Source organism: Mandrillus leucophaeus, unplaced genomic scaffold, assembly GCF_000951045.1.
Source record: "Mandrillus leucophaeus isolate KB7577 unplaced genomic scaffold, Mleu.le_1.0 Scaffold248, whole genome shotgun sequence".
NCBI lineage: Eukaryota > Metazoa > Chordata > Mammalia > Primates > Cercopithecidae > Mandrillus > Mandrillus leucophaeus.
Genome location: NW_012102565.1, coordinates 461,624 through 482,654, shown reverse-complemented (window position 1 = coordinate 482,654; position 21,031 = coordinate 461,624). Strand labels below are relative to the sequence as shown.

At 46.2% G+C, this 21,031-nt stretch overlaps 1 protein-coding gene across 4 annotated transcripts in view; it reads right to left on the bottom strand.

Moving 5' to 3' along the window:
• Positions 1-21,031, bottom strand: part of BLVRA (biliverdin reductase A) — a 62,909-nt gene that overhangs the window by 37,462 nt on the left and 4,416 nt on the right. The window contains exons 2-3 of one of the 4 annotated variants that reach the window (XM_011983214.1): positions 17,939-17,978; positions 5,460-5,492 (exon numbers count right to left, since the gene is read on the bottom strand). In XM_011983214.1, coding sequence (XP_011838604.1) covers positions 5,460-5,471 — 12 coding nt within the window. In that variant the 5' untranslated portion in view covers positions 5,472-5,492; positions 17,939-17,978. Of the gene's footprint in view, positions 1-5,459; positions 5,493-17,938; positions 18,167-21,031 lie in introns of those variants that run through there. The other 3 variants (XM_011983215.1, XM_011983213.1, XM_011983216.1) reach the window with 3 other exon arrangements.

Here is a 21,031-nt window from a genome sequence, read left to right as displayed (position 1 = left end):
TGAGCCACCACGCTCGGCCAACACCCAGTTTTAAATGCTTGGAGTGATTCCTGCATTTAACAAACATCCTGAGATCAAAGGCTGACTGTGGCCAATGGTCCTTCTGTGCTTTCTCCCTCCAGCCAGTCTCCAGGCCACAACAAGTTTTGCTTGAAAATTTCTGTCATATGATTTCCTTCCTCTACATTTTCACTGACCCTCCCAAGCTGTGGATTGCATTAGATTACTTAACAGTCTCTGAATCATCCTATCATTTAGGCAACAGACATTTAGTGAAGATAAGCTATGCATGACGCATCAAGCCAGATGCCATGGGGATGCTAAGATGAGCGAGGAACCCTGACAGCTACAGTCAAAGCGGGAGGGGAAGGTAACAAAAGAAAAGACACATAAATCGTAATGGAAATTCATAAGAGGGAGGTATGACTTCCCGAGAGAGGACTCTGAGAAAACTGTTTGTGCAGTACAAAGGACATTTAAACTGGATGGACGGGATTAGCTGGATACAGACAAGAACAAAGGCATTAATGGGTCAAAAGCATTGGGGCTTAGATCTCCATTATGCCCCTTAACCCCCTGTGACTTAGAGCAATTGACTTCTGGGCTGCTGTGTAGCAGATTAACTATATATGTTGAACATGCAGAAAAATGAAGAATGAGATATAAATGATATAAAATGCAATTACATACATTAAAAGTATATCAGGCTGGGCATCGTGGCTCATGCCTGTAATCCCAGCACTTTGGGAGGTCGAGACAGGTAGGTCACTTGAGGTCAGGAGTTCAAGACCAGCCCGGCCAACATGGCAAAACTCTGTCTCTACTAAAAAAACAAAAATTAGGTGGCGTGGTGGCCCACTCCTGTAATCCCAGCTACTCAGGAGGCTGAGGCTGAAGAATTGCTTGAAACGGGAGGTGGAGGTTGCAGTGAGCTGGGATCACACCACTGCACTCTAGCCTGGGCGACAAGGGTAAGACTGTTTCAGGAAAAAAAAAAAGTATATCACACAGGAGGTGATATATGTTGCCAGGGGTCAGTAGCAAGGGGAGGTTGTGGCTCTAAAGGGGCAACACAAGGGAATGTTTTGGGGTGAGGTTCTGCATCCTGACATCCTGGGGTGATGGTTATGCATGTGTTTTAACGGGTAAACCTGTACACCAAAAAAAAAAAAGAGGCAATTTTACTGCATATAAATGTTTTTGTTTGTTTGTTTGTTTGTTGAGGCAGTCTCGCTCTGTAGCCCAGGCTGGAGTGCAATGGCACGATCTTGGCTCATTGCAACCTCTGCCTCCTGGGTTGAAGTGATTCTCCTGCCTCAGTCTCCCGAGTAACTGGGATTATAGGCATGTGCCACCACGCCTGACTAATTTTTGTATTTTTAGTAGAGATGGGGTTTTGCCATGTTGGCCAGGCTGGTCTCAAACTCCTGACCTCAGGTGATCCGCCTGCCTCAGCCTTCCAAGGTGCTGGGATTACAGGCATGAGCCACAGCACCCAGCTTACTGTATATAAATTTAGAAGGTATTTGTACAAAAACAAAATTTTTCATGAACATACATAAATAAAAAAGGAAAAACACTTAATTCATTAGAATAGTTGTCTTTGGCAGAGTGAGAATGGGGATGGAGAAAAAAGGAATAAAAAATAAGTAAGTCTGAGAGCAGAGCCTTGCACAGCACAACAGAGGCAATGTGTCAGGAACTGGGCATGTAGACCATCCCTGTGCCTGAGGTCTCTTCCCCCTGCCTTCTAAAAGGGAGAGGGAATGGCCTAGAGGAGGGTGAGGAAAGCAAAGGAGAAGAAAAGAATTAGCGAGGAAGTGATGAGGAGGCAGGAAGTAGGGTAAGGAAGGGACAGACTGGAAAGTTATGGTGGTCCCAATTAGTGGTAAGTTCCATGAGCATGAGTACCACACTTACATTTTTACCATTACAGACATCAAGCCAGGTCTAGAGTCTGGCACAGTGTGGTGTCACATAAATTTTGGTGACTACATCAAGGCAATAACAGGATTTACAGCCTTGGTCACTGGCTGCTGGCGTGTGGGAACAGTGAGGGGACTGGAGTGCTGGGCCGATGGATGGCCCTTCGAGGAGGAGCAGATTTGGGGCAAGTGAAAGCAGCAAGTCCAGCCTGAGTTATAACAGGCTTGGGGTCCCTGTGGCAGCTCTGACTGAGATGAGTGACAGGCTGCTGGACGTACATGTCTGGAGCTGAGGAAGTACCTGTGTGAACAGATCCATCTGGGACTTTCTCAAACACACAACTGACAAGAAAAGCTGTGGGAGCAGATGAGCTCCCAGGGCAGCAGGCAGGGTGCTGGGAAACAGACTCCCAAGGAGTAGGGAGAAGAGGAGCCTAAGAGAGACTCTGAGAAGTAGTCTGAGAAACAGGAAGAAACCCTGGGGTATCAAGGGGACATTTCAAGAAAAGTGTGGTCAATAGTGTCAAATGCTTAAGGAAAAAGTTTCTGCAAAATTTGGTAATGTGGGGCTCACTGGTACCTTCCCCTGAGAAGTAGAGCAGTGAGAACACAGTCAGACTGCAGTGGGACTGGACAGAAAAGAGAAGGGAGAAGGCGGTCTGACACCAAGGGACAGATGTGTAAGGAACAGCCAGGCACAGTGGCTCATGCCTGTAATCCCAGCACTTTGGGAGGCCGAGGCGGCAGGATCACTTGAGGTCAGGAGTTCAAGACCAGCCTGGCTAACATAGTGAAACCCCATCTCTACTAAAAATACAAAAATTACCCAGGTGTGGTGGTGCTCCTGTAATCCCAGCTACTTGGTAGGCTGAAGTGGGAGAATGGCATGAACCCGGGAGGCAGAGGTTGCAGTGAGCAGAGATCACGCCACTGTACTCCAGGCTGGGTGACAGAGTGAGGCTCTATCACAAGAAAAATAAAAAATAAAAAATAAATAAATATATATATGTGTGTGTGTGTGTGTGTGTAAGGAACAGCAAAGGAGGACCCAAGTCTAGGAATGTTCTTATAAGGTTAAGAGGAAAAGCCATCAAAGAGGACAGAAGAGATCACTGATGACTGATGGAACTGCTCCTGGACCAGGGTGTATAAGCTTAATATTAATGCAAAGCTTCCATTGTTTCTTTAGAACTTAAAAGACCCTAAGAATTAGAGCAAGCCACAGGGTGAGCCACAGGGGCCTTCAGATAAGGAGGTCAGAGGCACAAGAAAGTGGTTACCAGAAGTCAGCCCCAAGTGGAGCAGGGCTGGTCGAGATAACGTAATAGGGAGACTTACTTTTGGTTGTTTTCCATTCTGTAGTCTGAGTTTTGCGGTATGAACATGTATCTACATTATTACAAGATACATTTTTATAAAATTTGCAGAGATCATCATTGACCCTGACAAGACTCATTTCAGTATATAATATGGGAAAAGAAACCAGACCGCAACAGGCTGAGAATGACCCAGGGAAGAGAAAATGGAGAAATTAACTGCAGGTATCTTTTTCGAGAAGCCTGCCTTGCAGGGGATGAGAAAGATAGGATAACAGTCACTTGACAAGATGTGAGGTGTTGTTTTGTTCTGAAGAAAGCATTTTGAAATATCGATGAGAAAGAGGTAGTGGGAATTAGGTTAATGATGCAGATGGCAAAGGAGATAACTAAGGAGCCGGCACAAGGTCTGAGCAGGCAGGAGTGTGCAGTTTCAGAGCAGGAGAAGGGTACACCATCACCAGGTGATATGGTTATGCTTTGTGTCCCCACCCAAATCTCGTCTTGAATTGTAATCCCCATAATCCCCGTGTGTCAAGGGAGGAGCCAGGTGGAAGTAACTGAATCACGGGGGCGGTTTCCCCCATGCTGTTCTCATGATAGTGAGTGAGCTCTCACGAGATCTGATGGTTTTATAAGGGGGTCTTCCCCCTTCACTCAGCACTTCTCCTTCCTGCCACCTTGTGAAGAAGGTGCCTTGCTTTCCCTTTGCCTTCCACCATAACTGTTAAGTTTCCTGAGTCCTCCCCAGCCATACTGAACTGTGAGTCAATTAAACCTCTTTCCTTTTTAAATTACTCAGTCTTGGGCATTTCTTTATAGCAGCATGAAAATGGACCAGGAATGTCTCATACCAGAGAGGGATACATACCCCTTTCTCCTTTCCATACCCAGCCCTGGGGCATGGGGGAAGCTGCTCCAGGATGGGCCTGAGTAGTTGAAGCCAAACACAAAATCCCTGCTCCTCAGACACACTATGGTCCAGGACCTGATTCTGGCCAATAAGACCGAAGGTGGCATTTGATGGGGCTTCAAAAAAAGGCTCCCACTCCCCTGAAGGAGTGGCCGGAAGCCACTTCTTCGTGCTGATGAAAGGGAATGCGAACACGTGTGGCCCCAACTGCCACTGCAGCCATCCTGCTACCACATGGGCACCTGCCCTAGGATGTAACCAACAGCTGGATGGAAAGCAGAGAGGTGAAAAGCTCCTGGATCCTTGAGGAGGTCACTGAGCCGCAGGATCGACCAGCCCTGAGGCCTGCCCTTCACCTGGACTTCCAGGAAAAAGGCACATTAACTCAGGCTTTCTGGTGTTCACAACTTGGAACTCTCACTGACAAGCATCCCTTGCACTGTGACAGGAGGAATAGGACTAATGGAGAGGCAGGAATGGAGGGAGATGATGTCAGATGGAATGTTTACATTTTCCTCTGTAAAATGAAAAGGGATCCTGATGCTAAGAGTGAGGGGGACCTTCGAGGAGGACAGAGCTTAGGGAGAGGGATGAAACCTGGAGCTGGGAGTTCAGGACACTGGCAAGGAGCTGCCTAGAGTGACAGGGGGCCTGGCGGGTGGTGCTGAGCACCAGATAAGGACGCTGAGACATCTGCCAGCTGCAAACAGCACAAGGCTGTGCCACTCACCAAAGACCCCCCTCTTATGGGGACGGCCTCTGTGTTTGCCATGAGGATGGACAGGACAAGTGGGAAAAGCATAGTGGGCATCAGCACAGCAGTGGTTGAAGTGATGAACCCCAAGGTCTAGGCTCCACTTGGAAGGGAGTGAACAGAGGAAGGGGCTGATGGATGAAACAAAAGGAAAAAACAAAGGGATGAGGAGCTAGACATCTCCATGCATCAAAGAACTGAAAGTGAGAGCACCAAGGAGACAATGCAGATAAAGTGTTTCCAGAATAACACAAAGCAGGGATCTGGGCCCAGCAACCTCCATGCCCCACTACTAGCCAGAACTAGGAGTGTTGTTTCAGGATTAGCTGCAGTGGGTAAGTTTGAATGAAGCCAGACAGACACAGATAAGAACTCAGAGGGGCCTAGTTCTTCCTGCGTCACTCAGAACCACGTGCACATCAGTAGACTGGAGGGGAAGTGTTCTCAAGTTTGTGCTGATGTTTCTGAAAGGGAATGGAGACCCTACAAAGGAGAAATGAAGGACACAGTAAGAAAAGCATCCCTTAAACTGGTCTTTGTAAAGAACTCACCTCTGTATTCATCTTGGTCTCTTCCTTCGGTCACTGTAAAGACAAAAGCAGAGGTTCAGGTCCCTGGTGGCACCTGCCCAAACTCCATGCAAACTCCCCTTTGCCACCCCACGCTCCCCCACTGCTTCCTGTCCCATCGGTCTCATCTTCCCCAAATGCCTTCACCACCTGTGCCTTCCAGCAAGGATATCCAGGCCAGTGTCTATTCTGGCCTGGTGACAGCTGACTTCCCTGGGATGTCATACCAGCAATGCTTCCTTAGAGAAGGGCATTTCCAAGCCCAGGTCCATCTCCTACATTGGAAGAGCAGCTGCAATTGGGATGCCTCCATGGGAAGGATGCACTTCCCAAAACTGGTGCTTGAAGAGGACAGCTTTTTATCTGGCTTTTTAAATGGGGACAAGCAAGGCAATAAGAAATATACACTTTTCTTTTCTTCTTAGCTGAGTTTCCAGAGGACTGCAATTTAATATGTTCAAAGAATAGTTCAAAAAGCCACTCGGGACCCTCAGCATTAAGACAGAGGAAGGAGGGGGCAAACAGGTGAGCAGGAAGGAGGGGTGACAAGAGGAGATGAGGGGAGACCACAGAGTAAAGGAAAAGAAAGACAGCAACAGCACAGCTTAATAGGGGTCCTCAACTTTAATGTACCCCTAGGATTCTTGTTGAAAATGTGTATTTCTGGGTTTCACTCTCAGATTCTGATTTGGAAGGCCAAGAGTGGAGGGGAGGCCACGAATCTGCATTTTCACCAAGCATCCAGGTAAATGCACACAGACGGTCAGGAGCCATACCTGGAGAAACACTGGAATGTCGGTAGAACAGAGGCCTGTAAAAATTAACTTTTTCCCTCACTTGTTAGAGCCACTAGAATTGCCACTGTATTTTTAACTAAAACTGGGCAGGCAAGGGCAGGCAAATGGATAACCAGAGGTGATGAAAAATGCACTACAGATGCCTCTCCAGCCCCTCCACCTGCATAGGCAGTCCAGGAAGCCAATGCCGATGACCACTTCTAGCTTGCAGAGGGCCTCTGAAAAGGGAAGACTGTGGCAACCCCTGCCCTTGGACCCAGCACAGCATTTGATCTTACTCTCTTTGGTTAGGCACAGGGATGAGAACCATGAATGACAGTGAAATAACCACCCCCATTCCAAAACAAACAAAACCAAACCTTGGCAACCTTAAGATTACCTGGGGAAGGGTGCGTGGGTGATCGTGTGGGCTTTGTGTTGAAAATAGCCTGCTTTTGGGGCTGGACACTGTGGCTTACGCTTGTAATCTCAGCACTTTGGGAGGACGAGGAAGGCAGATCACCTGAGGTCAGGAGTTCCAAGCCAGCCTGGCCAACATAGTGAAACCCTGTCTCTACTAAAAATACAAAAACTTAGCCAGGCGTGATGGCGTATGCCTGTAATCCCACATACTCGGGAGGCTGAGGCAGAAGAATTGCTTGAACTCGGGAGGCGGAGGCTGCAGTGAGCCACTGCACTCCCAGCCTGGGCAACAGAGTGAGACTCTGTTTCAAAGAAAAAAAAAGAAAGAAAATAGCCTGCTTTCGACAACTCCCCTCCCTTCTCTCTTACCATTGCTCCTTCCTGCTTTGAGAGCGGGTCTCATGACCCAACCTGGCCAGCACACATGATGCCTTTCCTTTTGCAGTCTGGAGCCTTTTCACATCTCCTGAAACAAATCTGAAAAAGGGAACCTACTAGAAGAAACACTCCAAAAAGCAGAATGTGACAAACAAAGTGGACTTTCTTCTCAGATCCTGGGGAGGCAATGTAGGTGTGATGTCTCTTTATGCATAAAATATCTCAGAAAGGCCAGGCACAGTAGCTCACGCCTGTAATCCCAGCACTGTGGGAGGCTGAGGTGGGAGGATCACTTGAGCCCAGGAGTCCAAGACCAGCTTGGGCAACATAGCGAGACCCTGTCTTTACTTAAAAAATTAGCCAGGCATCATGGCATATGCCTATAGTCCTAGCTACTTGGGAGGCTGAGGCAGGAGGATTGCTTGAGCCCAGGAATTTGAGGCTGCAGTGAGCTATGATCATGCCACTGCACTCTAGCCTAAAGTGATAGTGACATGAGTCACTGACATGTCACATGTCATCACCTCTGTCACTCACAGGATGACAGAGACTCTATCTCTTTTTTCCCCCCAAACTACTTTGTACCCAGATGAGAGACCCTGTCTCATTAAAAAAAAATATATATATATATATATCTCTCTCTCTCAGAAGGATAACTAAGACACTGAGAGCTGACCCACAGGCAGTGGGTGGGGTGGGAGCACCAGCACTAAGTGGCGGATGCGTGAAGACACAGCAGCAGAGGGTCCCCAGCAAGCACACTCTGCTCGTCCTCCCCTGCTACCTGGAGGCCCCACAGGGATGCCCTCCCCAACACCCTGCTGTGCTTTACTTCTGTTTTTAAGAACTTTCGTTCAAGTCTCCCTTGGAGCTTGCACATGAGTGACAGAGTCACATAACAGAACACCCAAATGTGAGGAGGATGAGAACAGATGTGAACCTCTCTGGGTCAGCTAGTTCATACACATTAACCCTGATCCTCAGAACTCTGGCAAACAACAACAACAACAACAAAAAACCAAACTAGTATTAATTCCATTTTACAGATGAAGTGCCTGGAGTTCAGGGAGGGTAAAGCACCCTGCCTCACAGCCAAGGCACTACAGCACTGCCCTGCAGTTTCCAGACTTCCTGGTTCTAGACTCAAACCCCAGGCTCTGCCAGAGGCCTTGACAGGTCCTGTCTTACATTCACCCAGAGAACTTCCATGCTAAACAGGAGACCTGGTGTCCAGTCCTGTCAGTCCTGAACTACCCAAGCAACTATGACAGTCAAACAGGTCACAGGCTGTAGGCTGAATGGCTGGACTTCATCTCTAAGGTCTGCTCCAGCTCTAAATTGCTCTATGGTTTCCAGACAAGGAAATTCAGGTAACTCTTGTAACAGACAGAATGATACCCTCAGTCATGATCACAGAATGTAAATTATGATTATAGCAAGAAGGCCTAGCTGACTGACAGATCAAAATGTTTGCCAGAGTGTGGTGGTTAAAGTGTGGTCAGGAATACACTCTGACATTATTGGGGGACTAAAAGTGGGTAGCATCTCTGTGGAAGGCAGTGTAGCAATAACTCTTAAAATTCCAATCTGACCTAGCAATTCTACTGCTTCCTATTTCTGTCTCCAGCCCCCAAACTACATTCAGAAGAAACTGCCCTGAGTCTTTTGACCTTGAAGAAATCTCAGTACTACTTGCTTTTTCTTTTCTTTTTTTGTAATAAACATATGTATTTATAACTAATTTAACTTTTCCAAATTCTCATTTGCAAATGAGATTTATATAGTTAAAACTGAATATACAAACCAACATATTAGGAGGATCAAAATTTACACTACTCAAACGTGACTCCTTAAGACTGACTATAACATGTTCTTTCAACTTTATTCAAATCAGATGTCCCCCCTCCAGCATATATCATTTTAAAAAATGAATTTAATGCTATCAAAAGGTGATGTTCACTTTAATCCTGTTTGCCTTCACACCACTGTCGTGAGTCTTCATTCCAGGCCACATACATAAAGAGGGCCAGCACCACATGGCCGCCGACCACTGCAACACTAGCAGCATAAAAATATCTGTCCCTATTGGACATCCCAAGGGTGCCTTCAAATATGTAAGATTTAGTTGTGAAATATAACCCAATAGGAACGGTGATCATTAAAGCTGTAAAGAACAGGAGTGTCTTCAGTGTAGATGCTAATGAGCTTTCTTTTCTGAACTTAGGAGGCTGCAGTGCGTTCAGTGCCGCTTTATCCGGGCGCTCCACGGTGTAACTGTGCTGGCACAGGCACTCGGTGGCAGGCTACTTGCTTTTCCTTTCTAATGAGATCTTAAAGGAAAATTTTCCTATAAAAGTGGTCTACAAAACATTACTTATGAACTTTATTGTTTTCCTACATAATCTGGGGAATGCAAAACAAAAGAAAACAAACAACAAAAGGATGTGGACAGATGCATATGCATGAGAAAGAAGCCTACCTGGAACTCGTACACTGGGCATCAGGGGTGTACCAGCTAGAATAAACGGCATTGCTGTTTATTTATTTATTTTTCAGGGTCAGGGTTTCGTTCTTTAACCCAGACTGGAAAGAAGTGGCATGCATGATCACAGCTCACTGCAACCTCGAACTCCCGGGTTCAACTGAACCTCCTGCCTCAGCCTCCCAAAGTTCTGAGACTGCAGGCATGAGCCACTGCACCTGGCCACACTGCTGTTTTTAAAGCACATTCAGCTGGGGTACCCCAACTCGTTGCTCACAGAGCTTTGAGTGCCTGGCAGGACTTGCCATGGTCACATAACTGTAAAGGCCAGACAGATCCTTTCTGTGCTGTTTCCCCTTCTGCTTTCAACTCCCCCTTATAATAAGATGCACTGTCAGGAGAGGCAGCAATCCCAGGCCAAGCGAGATCTGGCTCCACCTTCCAACTCTCTGCCTGCCCATCACACAGCTCCCTCTCCTTTCCTCCCCATCATCTGGCCAGGACTAGTTAAACACTGAACAGAATCCAGGAGGAACTTTATTCTGTATTTTAATATATCTTAAAATATCTAAGACCTAATCCTGTAACAAAAAAGTTTTGGTTTGTTTAGTTTTTCTTTTTTATTTAAATGTCAAAGGTTTAGTATTTAAATGGTCAAACACAGAAACATTCTGTTTTCTAAGTTTTAGTATTATGCTGAGAAATATTTTCCCAAAAGACTTATATTAAATAGATATATTTTTATTTTCTTATAGATTTTTAACTTTTTTTTTTTTTTCTTGAGACAGTTTCACTCTTGTCACCCAAGCTGGAGTGCAATGGTGCGATCTCGGCTCACTGCAACCTGTGCCTCCCAGGTTCAAGCCATTCTCCCATCTCAGCCTCCTGAGTAGCTGGGATTACAGGCGCCCACCACCACACCACCACGCTAATTTTTATATTTTTAGTAGAAACGGGGTTCCACCATGTTGGCCAGGCTGGTCTGGAACTCCTGACCTCAGGTGACCCACCCACCTGGGCCTCCCAAAAAGGTGGGATTACAGGCATAAGCCACCACGCCTGGTCTTAACCTTTCTTTATTTACATTTTTATTTTTTAATCAAATCTAAACAGTATTTTGGTATATGGCAAGAGATAAGGCTGTAAATTTACATTTCTCCAAATAGTTGTTCCTACGTTATTTATTGAATATTTAATCTTTTCCCCCAGTGACTCCACACTTAAATTTTTATGAATACAGTTATTCTTTTTTTCATTTTTTCTGCTGTGCCACAGCTCTATTCCCATGGTTATAACATACTGTTTACGTGATTGTGGCTTTACAGTGTTTCAATATCTGGTAATTCAAGTTCTCTCATTAATCTTGTTCAGTATTATTATATATTCTTACTTGCCTAGACCGCCATATTAATTTTAGAACATCTTACCAAGTTAAAAAATTCCACTGGGACTGCGACTATGATTGCATCAAATTTATACATTAAATTAGGGTGAATTAATAAGCCTTCCCATCCAGAAACATGGTATGCCTTTCTAAGAGCAGCCACTTTAAAAATAAATAAATAGGCCAGGTGTGGAGGCTCATGCCTGTAATCCCAGCACTTTGGGAGGCCGAGGCGGGCGGATCACTTGAGGCCAGGAGTTCAAGACGAGCCTGGCCAACATGGTGAAACTCTGTCTCTACTAAAATTACAAAAATCAGCAGGGTGTGGTGAACGAGCCTGTAATACCAGCTATTTGGGAGGCTGAGACATGAGAATTGCTTGAACCCGGGACGCAGAGGTTGCAGTGAGCCGTGTTCACGCCACTGCACTGCAGCTTGGATGACAGAGCAAGACTCTGTCTCTAAATAAACAAATAATTTAAAAAGAAGAATCTTGAGTTAGTTCCTGAATTATTGCATAATGACAAACAACAGCTTAGGCTGTAGTGGCTCACCAGGAAGTTGAAAGAAAAAAGTCAACACCTTTGCAGAAACAACTTGCTTGAAGCAATTTAAAGCAGGTTTCTCCTCCCCCCATATCTACTGCAGCCGGTCTGCAAAACAGTCTTGGTGTTTGAGCCTTTATTTGCTTTGACTCCAAAACACAATGGGCTCAGGTGCACAGAGATGAACTGTCTCTCTAGGGGATGAAGAGCCAGCCTGTGACCCCAGAGAACAGAGTTCTAGACCTGGCTTGGCACCAGGTGATCAAGAGCAGGGCACGGGGTCCCTTGTGCCTTAGTTTCTGTACCTTGAAATAGAAGAGGGGGCAGATGAATTTAGATGACCCTTATGTTCTCTTTCTGTGCTAACATGGTATCACTTTAACCCACTTTACTTCTTTTTTTTGCGGGGGTTGGGGGGTTCTCTTTCGGTTTAACTTTCTTGGTGTCTGGCTTGGTTAACTGAAGGTTTTTAGCTTCTCTTCTGGCTCCACAAGCAAACTAGGTTGAGGCTCAGGTTGCAGCCATTAAGGCCCCAGGCACAAAAGTGCTGTACAGATAGGGCTTCTCCTTGGCACTCTGCCAAAGAGAAGCCACTCTCTTCCCTGCCCCACTTTTTCAGCCCCCATCTGCTCTATGTCCCTTCTGTTCCTCCTCCTCACCACTTCAAAAGCTTCTACCTTTTACTGAAAGTGATCTTAATATAACAGGAGAGAAATGAGATGAGGTCAATGACTTTCATTAAGCCTAGTGTATTTAAACTTGGAAGGGCATAATCATGTTTGAAAAGAGCTGCTTATTAACTCAAATAATTGTAGAACAATGTGCAACTCGACTTCAAAATAGGGTTGAGAGCAGAACTTTCTGGAGTCCCATACAGGTTTTTGGGCACTGACCCCCGCCAGAAGGTCCAGGTCATAACTATGTTCCCTTACTGTTGAAAGATGAGTTCTGCCCAGCCAAGTGCAACAGGAACTGCCTAGACAGGCACGACTCACAAGTGCGGGGGTGGGAGAGGGGTGGGCAGGGGAAGGAATACAAATCTTCCACACAGCCAAAACATGTGTGGGTCTAACTTTTGTTTCTAACGTTTTAAAAGCTCAATAATTATGCTTTCAAAGATCTCTAGAGAGAACATCTTTCTTCAGCAGATCAAGATTTTTTACAAGCAAGATTTCACAATGTGTTATCTGCATCCTCAATATTAATTACATAAATAATTTTATTCTTTACACCAATTGTATCATGTTCTTTCACTGTTTTGTTTTCCCTTAGATTTTTTAAGGGGCTCCAAGTTCTCAGATTTCAGGTGAGGAACTTCAAGGTCTTTTCAAAGTCTGAGGTTTTCTGAGTTTATCAAAGAGAAATAGCTAAGTTACAAGAAAAATCATTACGTGTAAGTGTGAGTTATATAAAATAATTCAACTATTCACTCAAGACATCAGTAAATATTCGTTTTAGCACAACAAACAGCACACATGAGTTGAAATAGGGTGGACAGAAAAAAACCTAAAGAAATCCTGTAGCACCTAAAAAAGAGAATGACATGACATCACAGCGTGAAACAGAGCCAGGGGTCAAAAGCAGCAGTGGCCCATGGGTGTGCAGTATGTGCTTTGTTTTTCAAAAACATTTTTTGCCTATTTCCTTTTATTCCCATAATATCCCTAAGAAGTAGAGCTCCCCCAACCTTCATTCTGCAGAGGCAGAAAGACATTGGATCCCTTGCTGATGGTGATCCCCAGTGGCCCCTCCAATGGCCTCATCAGGCAGGCTGACTGTACTCTTAGCGTCCACCTGGGTTTAGCCAGTGGAGGAGATCGGCAGGCAAGGAACAGAAAGAGAGAGGCTGGGGGTACTTGTGCTCCCCCTGCCCAGTCCCCAGGCTGCTGCTCTGGCAGTGGCTGCATTCTGTGATGGCCACAGCAGCTCTGGACGGGGGTGGCTCCTCCAGCAGTACTCCAGCCCTCTCCTCCCAGCTCTGGTCTCCTCCCTACCCCTTCAAACCAGAGTGGGGGTGCCCACTGAAGCTCTTTCCTGTGTGCCTCACCATCACTTGTTGGTTCCTCCAATCCTGCCCACTCTTCTTTAAAAATTCTCCTTAAAATTCCTTTCATTTTTATGCTTTTCACTGTTGGGATCTCAACTGATAAACCTGGTGGTATATCAGTTTGCAGCATCCCTGGCTTTTCCCCACTAGATGCCAGTGGCATATACACTTTTCCCCCCAGCACGTCAATCAGAAATGTCAGTAAGAACTACTGGGTTAAGGGCTGGGTGCGGTGGCTTATGCCTGTAATCCCAGCACTTTGGGAGGCTGCGGCGGGCACAGTACGGATCACAAGGTTAAGAGATCCAGACCATCCTGGACAACGTGGTGAAACCCCATCTCTACTAAAAATACAAAAATTACCTGGACATGGTGGCACGCACCAGTAGTCCCAGATACTCAGGAGGCTGAGGCAGGAGAATTGCTTGAACCCAGGAGGCAGAGGTTGCAATGAGCTGAGATCGTCCCACTGCACTCCAGCCTGGGTGACAGAGCAAGACTCCATCTCAAAAAAAGAAAACAAAACAAAACAAAAAAAACAAAAAAACCCAAAAAACAACTACTGGGTTAATGGAAATCACTAAATTATTGCTGACAAAGCTCTAGAGTTTCACATTCCAATTTGCACGTGGGAGAGATGCAAAACCTCACAGTAAATTAATAGCACAGCCAGGACTAAACAGCTTCCTTGGCTTACATTATGTTTCCCTTTTGATTTCAGTCTCTCTCCCACATGCAAATTGGAATCTGAAACTCTAGAGCTTTGTCAGCAATAAATTACTGATTTTCATTAACCCAGTAGTTCTCACTGACATTTCTGATTGTTGTACTCGGGAGAAAAGGGTATGTGCCATTGGCATCTAGTAGGGAAAGGCCACGGAAACTTCAAAACATCCTGTGATGCACAGGACACCTTCCTACCCCCACTACACACACACAACAAAGAGTTATCCAGCCCAAAATGTCAACAATGCCAGAGTTGAAAAAGCCTGGATTACTCATCATGCAGAATGAACTACAGCTGTTGACCTTCCTCCTCGTTCCAGAAGTATGGGGAAGGATAAGGGAGAGGGTGACCCTCTCAGGTGGGGCCAGCTGCCAGCCTCAGAGGTCTAAGGGTAAAGGTAAAAGCAACTCTTGCCCTGGAGGGAGTTGGATACTTTGGAATCTATCGAGAAAAATATAATAGGTACATGGGACACAAGTCTGGAAATATAGACATCAAAATATTAACAGTAATTACGTCTCTGAGTGGTGAAACTTTTAGTGACTACTTTCTTTTTGCTTATTTATCTAAACTTTTCTATAAAGGTTAGTTAGCATAATTATTCAAAACTCTAAAAAACATTACAAATTATGCCACTTTCACTGACTGCATCCCTCCTAGCCCCAATTCCTTAACTGAACAGACTTTCACAGGGCAATAACATATCAAGGTGCTCTGATAATGAAGCCCACAGAAAATTTTTCCTATAGCTGAGAATCAGGAAAGGTTCTGCTTCCTTCAAGGCCATTAACATTTGGGGGATCAATGAATGAATGAATGAATGAATGAATGAATGAAGTTGCTATGTATGTTTTACTTTCAAATGACAAGAACCATGTAACTGACCAAGTTTACCTTTCTAGAAACAAATTTGGGACTCAACTACAAAAATATAGGCCTGCACTGACCTATAAGGGAGCCACTAGACAGAGTGGCTATTGGAATGTAAACTAACTAAATATAGCACATTTTCATAATCATAGAAAATTCTATTGGATAGCACTGAAACACTTTATTCTTTTTTTCCCTGCAATAGTTTCTTGTACTTATACTTTCTCTCATCTCAATTCCTGGCTATATTTATCTTCTATTTATTTGTTACTATTCTACGTGATTTTGTTGCAAATGACCTTCATTCCTTTGTGGATCAATTTGGGGCACTGTACTTTTGAAATATCAGTGTGTATATATATATCACTGTTTCTGAGAGTTCAACCTTCATTTCTGATTGTAAGGCAGATCTAGCAGCTCATGTAATGTAGCTAGTTGCTCACAGTTCAAAGACTGAAGAGAGGCTGGGTGAAGTGGCTCACGCCTGTAAATCCCAGCACGTTGGGGAGGCCTAGGTGGGTGGATTACTTGAGGGCAGGAGTTCGAGACCAACCTAGCCAACAAGGCAAAACCCTGTCTCTCCTAAAAATTTTAAAATTAGCTGGTCGTGGTGGTGTGTTCCTGTAATCCCAGCTACAGGAAGCTGAGGAAGGAGAATCACTTGAACCCAGGAGGCGGAGGTTGCAGTGAGCCAAGATGGTGCCACTGCACTCCAGCCTGGGCAACACAGTGAGACTCCGTCTCAAAAAACAAACAAACAAAAAGACTCAAGAGAACACTGTCAGGAACTAAGCTCCCCTGTCACAAAGGCACTACATTCAGTGTTTTTTTTTTTAATAAACAAAAAGGTATATACACTGTCCATTAATGAAAAGTTTCACTATTTGATTAAAGCTTAATTTGAAGCTGAGTCATGAAATGTCTTTTTCAAATTCCAAAATATATGGCTATCAACTTATTTCTGAAATCTTAAATATATGATTTATGACAAAAAACAAATGGCCCAACCTGTTACTACTGATATATATATGATCATGTCATCAGAGTCCTGGATACGCCAAAGAGAATCAGAAATGAAAACGCACGCAGCTCCTGCACGGTGGGATTCCCTGTCAGCCCACGGTTCTGGTGGAGTGTCGCCTCTACATAGAAGTCTATGCAATTTTGAGTATTTTACCAGATTTTCAGTTCTATAAAAAATGACTGGGAGTAATAAGTAGTGTAGATCAAAAACTAAATACAATTAGAACAAAGATGAAAATTAACAGATGTGGCCCGAAGTGGCAAATCTTTGACTTTAATCAGATGCTAACTGGATAGGCAGGGGGTACAAAGAATAAAAAAGTAAAGATCGGCCGGGCGCAGTGGTTCATGCCACGCCTGTTATAATCCCAGCACTTTGGGAGGCCAAGGTGGGTAGATCACCTCAGGTCAGGAGAATAGCTTGAACCCAGCAGGAGGAGGTTGCAGTGAGCCAAGATCGTGCCACTGTACTCCAGCCTGGGGACAGGGCAAGATTCCGTCTCAAAAAACAAAACAAAACAAACAACAACAAAAAAACCAGTAAAGATTACATATGAAATGCGGAAAAACACACTGAGAATTATTCCTTAAAAAGGCCAGGTATAATTAGAGACCCTTTTGTAATTTTTAGCTCCCTGGCTACAGAATCTCCCTTCTGATACTTTGTCTAACATTTGACTTAAGTTTGTTTTTCTGGAATGCATACTGTTAAGGGAAGGATGAACATATTTATCAATACAATCTTTTGGGAAATAATTAGCAATATACCAATACCTTTATTTCCATAATTTTAATATCTTCTTGGAAATCGTACCATAGAAATTACATTAATGATGGAAAAACTTTCAACACAGTATTGCTTGCTTTGTAGGTGGTGATGATGACAACATTCACCGAATCCTTCCCATGCTGAAAACCCTATTGCAAGCTATTTATGTTCGATAAGTCACTTATTCTTCACGGCTATCCTACCAAGTAAGCATTATGATTATCCCCACTTTTACAGGTGAAGAAAATCGAGGCACCAAGAGGTTGGTTAACGTGCCCAAGATCAGATCGCACAGCGGTATAATAGGATGGTAAACTCCTATCATATAATGAACGTTAAGTGGAAAAAATTAGTATCCAAAACCGTAAGTCTGATGTCGCAAACTCTTTTTATAATTTAAGTAGTTTATAAATACCCTCATTACTAGCCATATTTCTGAGCACTTCATATGTAGAGTGCACTTTACAGAACACTGTCATGTAACCCTCACACCGTCTATGAAATAAGTGATAGTTTCCAGTTTCCAAAGACGAAAGCGGGGCTAGGAGAGGCCAAGTGCCTCGCGCGGCGCCTCAGGGTTCGCCCCCGCGGAGCAGACCTCAGGGCATCCCAGGCGGGCCCCGGCCGAGCTCGCGGCCCTGCGGTGGCTACGCCCGGGCCCAGCCGCTCGCGCTCCTGGAGCCGCCGGACTACGCGGCACGCGGACGCCGAGCCTGCCCTCTTGGGTCTACATAAAAACCGGAACTACGGGCAGTCTTAACCGAAATGGAGACTTAATTTTTTAGACTGTCTTTTGTGTAGTTGAGAAAGCCCCTTGCCGGGACCTGCGCTGCTGGGCCTCCGACCGCGTCCTCACTCCGGGCCCGGGCGGGGCGGGGCGGGGCAGGCGGCGCCCAGGGTGCGTCCCGGCTCTGGGGGCCGCGGGCCCGGGCCTCTTGCGGACCTGGGGCTTCAAGCTCAGGTCCGAGCGCTCTATGGAAGCCGCGCGCGACCCCCGCTTCCCTGCGCGCGACCCCCGTTCCCCGCGCGCGCCTCACCTTACGCGGGCACCGCTCTCCGTGCAGCCTCCGGGCGCCACTGGCTTTGCGGACCGGGGCGGGATCCCAGCTCCGATTGGCTGCCCCGCTGGGGGGCGGGGGCCCAGACGCGGGATGGCGGAGACCGGGAGAGGACGGGAGGCGGAGGGGAAGGGAGTGCACGGGAAGGGGAGGGAGGGTCCCGGCCTCGTGCGGTCGCGCGTGAGATCCCGGCCTCTGTGCCCTGGGCCTGGCGCCTGGGCCGGTAAGAACCGTCCGTGCGCCTGACCTCTTCTCTGCACCCGGCTTGGTGGCGAGGGGTGGGTGGTAGGTGCTCGCCGGCCGGAGGGCGTATGGAAGTGGCTGGGCCCCTCACGGTGTGCCTGGCCCCGGCGTTGGGGGGTCGAGGGGGTGTCGCATCTCTCTTATCCGCCCCCCACTCACCACGTAGAACCCACTGAATCCCTTTGGTATTGGTGGCCCCGGGCCGACTGAACTGGCGCGGAGGCTTACTTGAGTCCTTCCTGTAAATGTGAGAAGCGGAGGGGAATATTCCAGGAGGCCGGCGTCTGCGATGTCCTGTTCTTGGGTAGCTAGGAAGTGAACGTGGTCTAGGGAACTGCCTGGGCTCTTATCCACCTGGGAATGGGCTTGTTGGGGATCCTGATGTGGGAGAAGCCAGGGAGCTTCTAGCCTAGTGGGGCTGAGGGGAAACCAGGGAGCGGGGTGGATTAGGCTGAAGGAAAGAGATCTCTTTGATCTTAAAGGCAGCGTTCTGACGGGTAAGGTTGACCAGCATTTTCCCCAACCAAGAGTTCTATTACTTTATTCCATGACCTGACAAGCCTGTTTAAGTGAGGTTTTGTTGAGTGCGGAGAGAGAAGGCTTGGCTTTGAATTTTTATCTCCAGGAGGGACCTGTCTCCTGAACTCCATACTCCTCTATGCAGGTGCCTACTTAATACCTCCTCTTGGATCTCTAAAATACATTTCAATCTCAACACATCCAAATCTGTGCCCCTGATCTCTTCTCCATAGCATCACCATCTCGATGGCAACTCCATCTTCCAGCTGTCAAGGCCAGAAACCTTGCTGTTATCTGGCACTCACCTTTCTCTCACATCCCACCTCCAGGGCCCAAAAATTCTGTTGGTTGGATCTCCCTAGCATACCCAGAGCCTGACCACTTCTTACCTCTGCCTCCATCATCTCCTACCTGGTCATGACAGTGGTCCTCTTCCTGCAGCCTGTCCTCATACAGCACCCAGAGTGACCTTAAAAAAAGAAAGCCAGATCAAATTCCTCCTCTGCCGAAAACCTTCCCAGTGGTTTCCCAAACTCTGGGTAAAAGCAAAAGCCCTGCCTGATCTGCTCCTCTGTTACCCCTGCAACCTCATATGCTACTGCCTCCCCACTGGCTCACTCTGCTCCAGTCATTCTGGCCTCTGTGCAGTTTCTTGTGCAAAGCAGACAGGGCTCTGCTGCAGGGTCTTTGCACGGGCTAGTGTGTTTGGAATGCTCAACTACTTCTCACTCTTCCTGATCTTCGCTCAAATGCTGCCTCATTGAGAACTGCCCTAATCACTCCATTCAAAATTGCTACCTGTCCTGCTCCTGAGTGACATTTATTTAGCTCCTGACTGAATTTGTTTATTTAGCTTATTGTTTGTTATCTGTCTCTTCCACCCACCTGCTGCTGCCCCTTGGGCCATGATATGTCCTTTCTCGGAAAAATAAATGCCACTAATGAGGTACCATATTTTCACTGGCAAGGCCTAGGACATAAGCCAAACTCTGGGGTCTGATTGTGCTGTCACTTTAAATAAACCACAAGAGGAAAGAGTGATTCCCCAAAAGGACATGCTGAGTGCTACTGCTAGGAGAAGGGATGCTGGCTAGGCAAAACCACAGATGTTCACTTGCTGAGTCAGACCAGTACACCCAGAGGAGCTTTGGGAAAACCTGTGAGAGGGGCCCTCCATGTCCTTGAGAGCAGAATTTAAGGATGAGGCCTCTAACCCCCTCACTTTCTGGTAACGATGTGTTATGAATGCATTGATTTATTTACCTTATCCTTCTAAAGTCTAGTTTTGTATTCAGTTTCTACTTTTTTGAATAAGAGCTTCCCATTCTACAAAGTGGTGACCCTCTTCAACCTGAAGAACTCTGTGGGAGGTTGGGGGGACAGTAAGACTGCTGTAGGCCACAAGTGACAGAAACCCCATCCAAACAGATTAACAGTTAGGAGGAGTATTAAGGCTCCAGCTCCATTTCTGTGTCATTCTCTTGGCTCTTTTTCCCCTATGTGTAACAAGATATGAAAATACAGATTTTGATTAGGACAAGATACACTGATGTGAAATTCTAGGAACAGATCTCTAAGGATATAAGAAGGAATCGGAGGGGAGCCACCTGTAATCACAACACTTTAGGAGGCCTAGGCAGGCAGATTGCTTGAGGCCAGCCTGGGCAACATGGCAAAACCCTGTCTCTACTAAAAACACAAAAAGTAGTGCTATCAGTGCTATCACTGCTGCACTACAGGCTGGGCGACAGAGTGAGACTCCATATAAAAATAAATAAATAAATATATAAATAATAAAAGTAAAGAAATCAAATAAATAAAAAGAAGGAATTGGAGAGTGGAAGGGGGGTTTGGTGAAGAAATCTCTGACAGAGGCCAGGTGCGGTGGCTCATGCCTGTAATCCCAGCACTTTGGGAGGCCGAGGCAGGCAGATCACTTGAGGTCAGGAGTTTGAGATCAGTCTGGGCAACATGGTGAAACTCCCTCTCCACTAGAAATACAAAAATTAGCCGGGCACAGTGGGGCGTACCTGTGTTGTTCTAGCTACTCAGGAGGCTGATGCAGGAGAATCGCTTGAACCTGAGAGGCAGAGGTTGCAGTGAGCTGAGATCTCCCCATGTCACTCCAGCCTGGGCGACAGAACCAGACTCTATCTCTAAAAAAGAAAAAAAGGGGCAGGCGCCGTGGCTCACACCTGTAATCCCAGCACTTTGGGAGGACGAGGGGGGCAGATCACCTGAGGTCAGGAGTTCAGGACCAGCCTGGCCAATATGGTGAAACCCCATCTCTACTAAAACTACAAAAAAAAA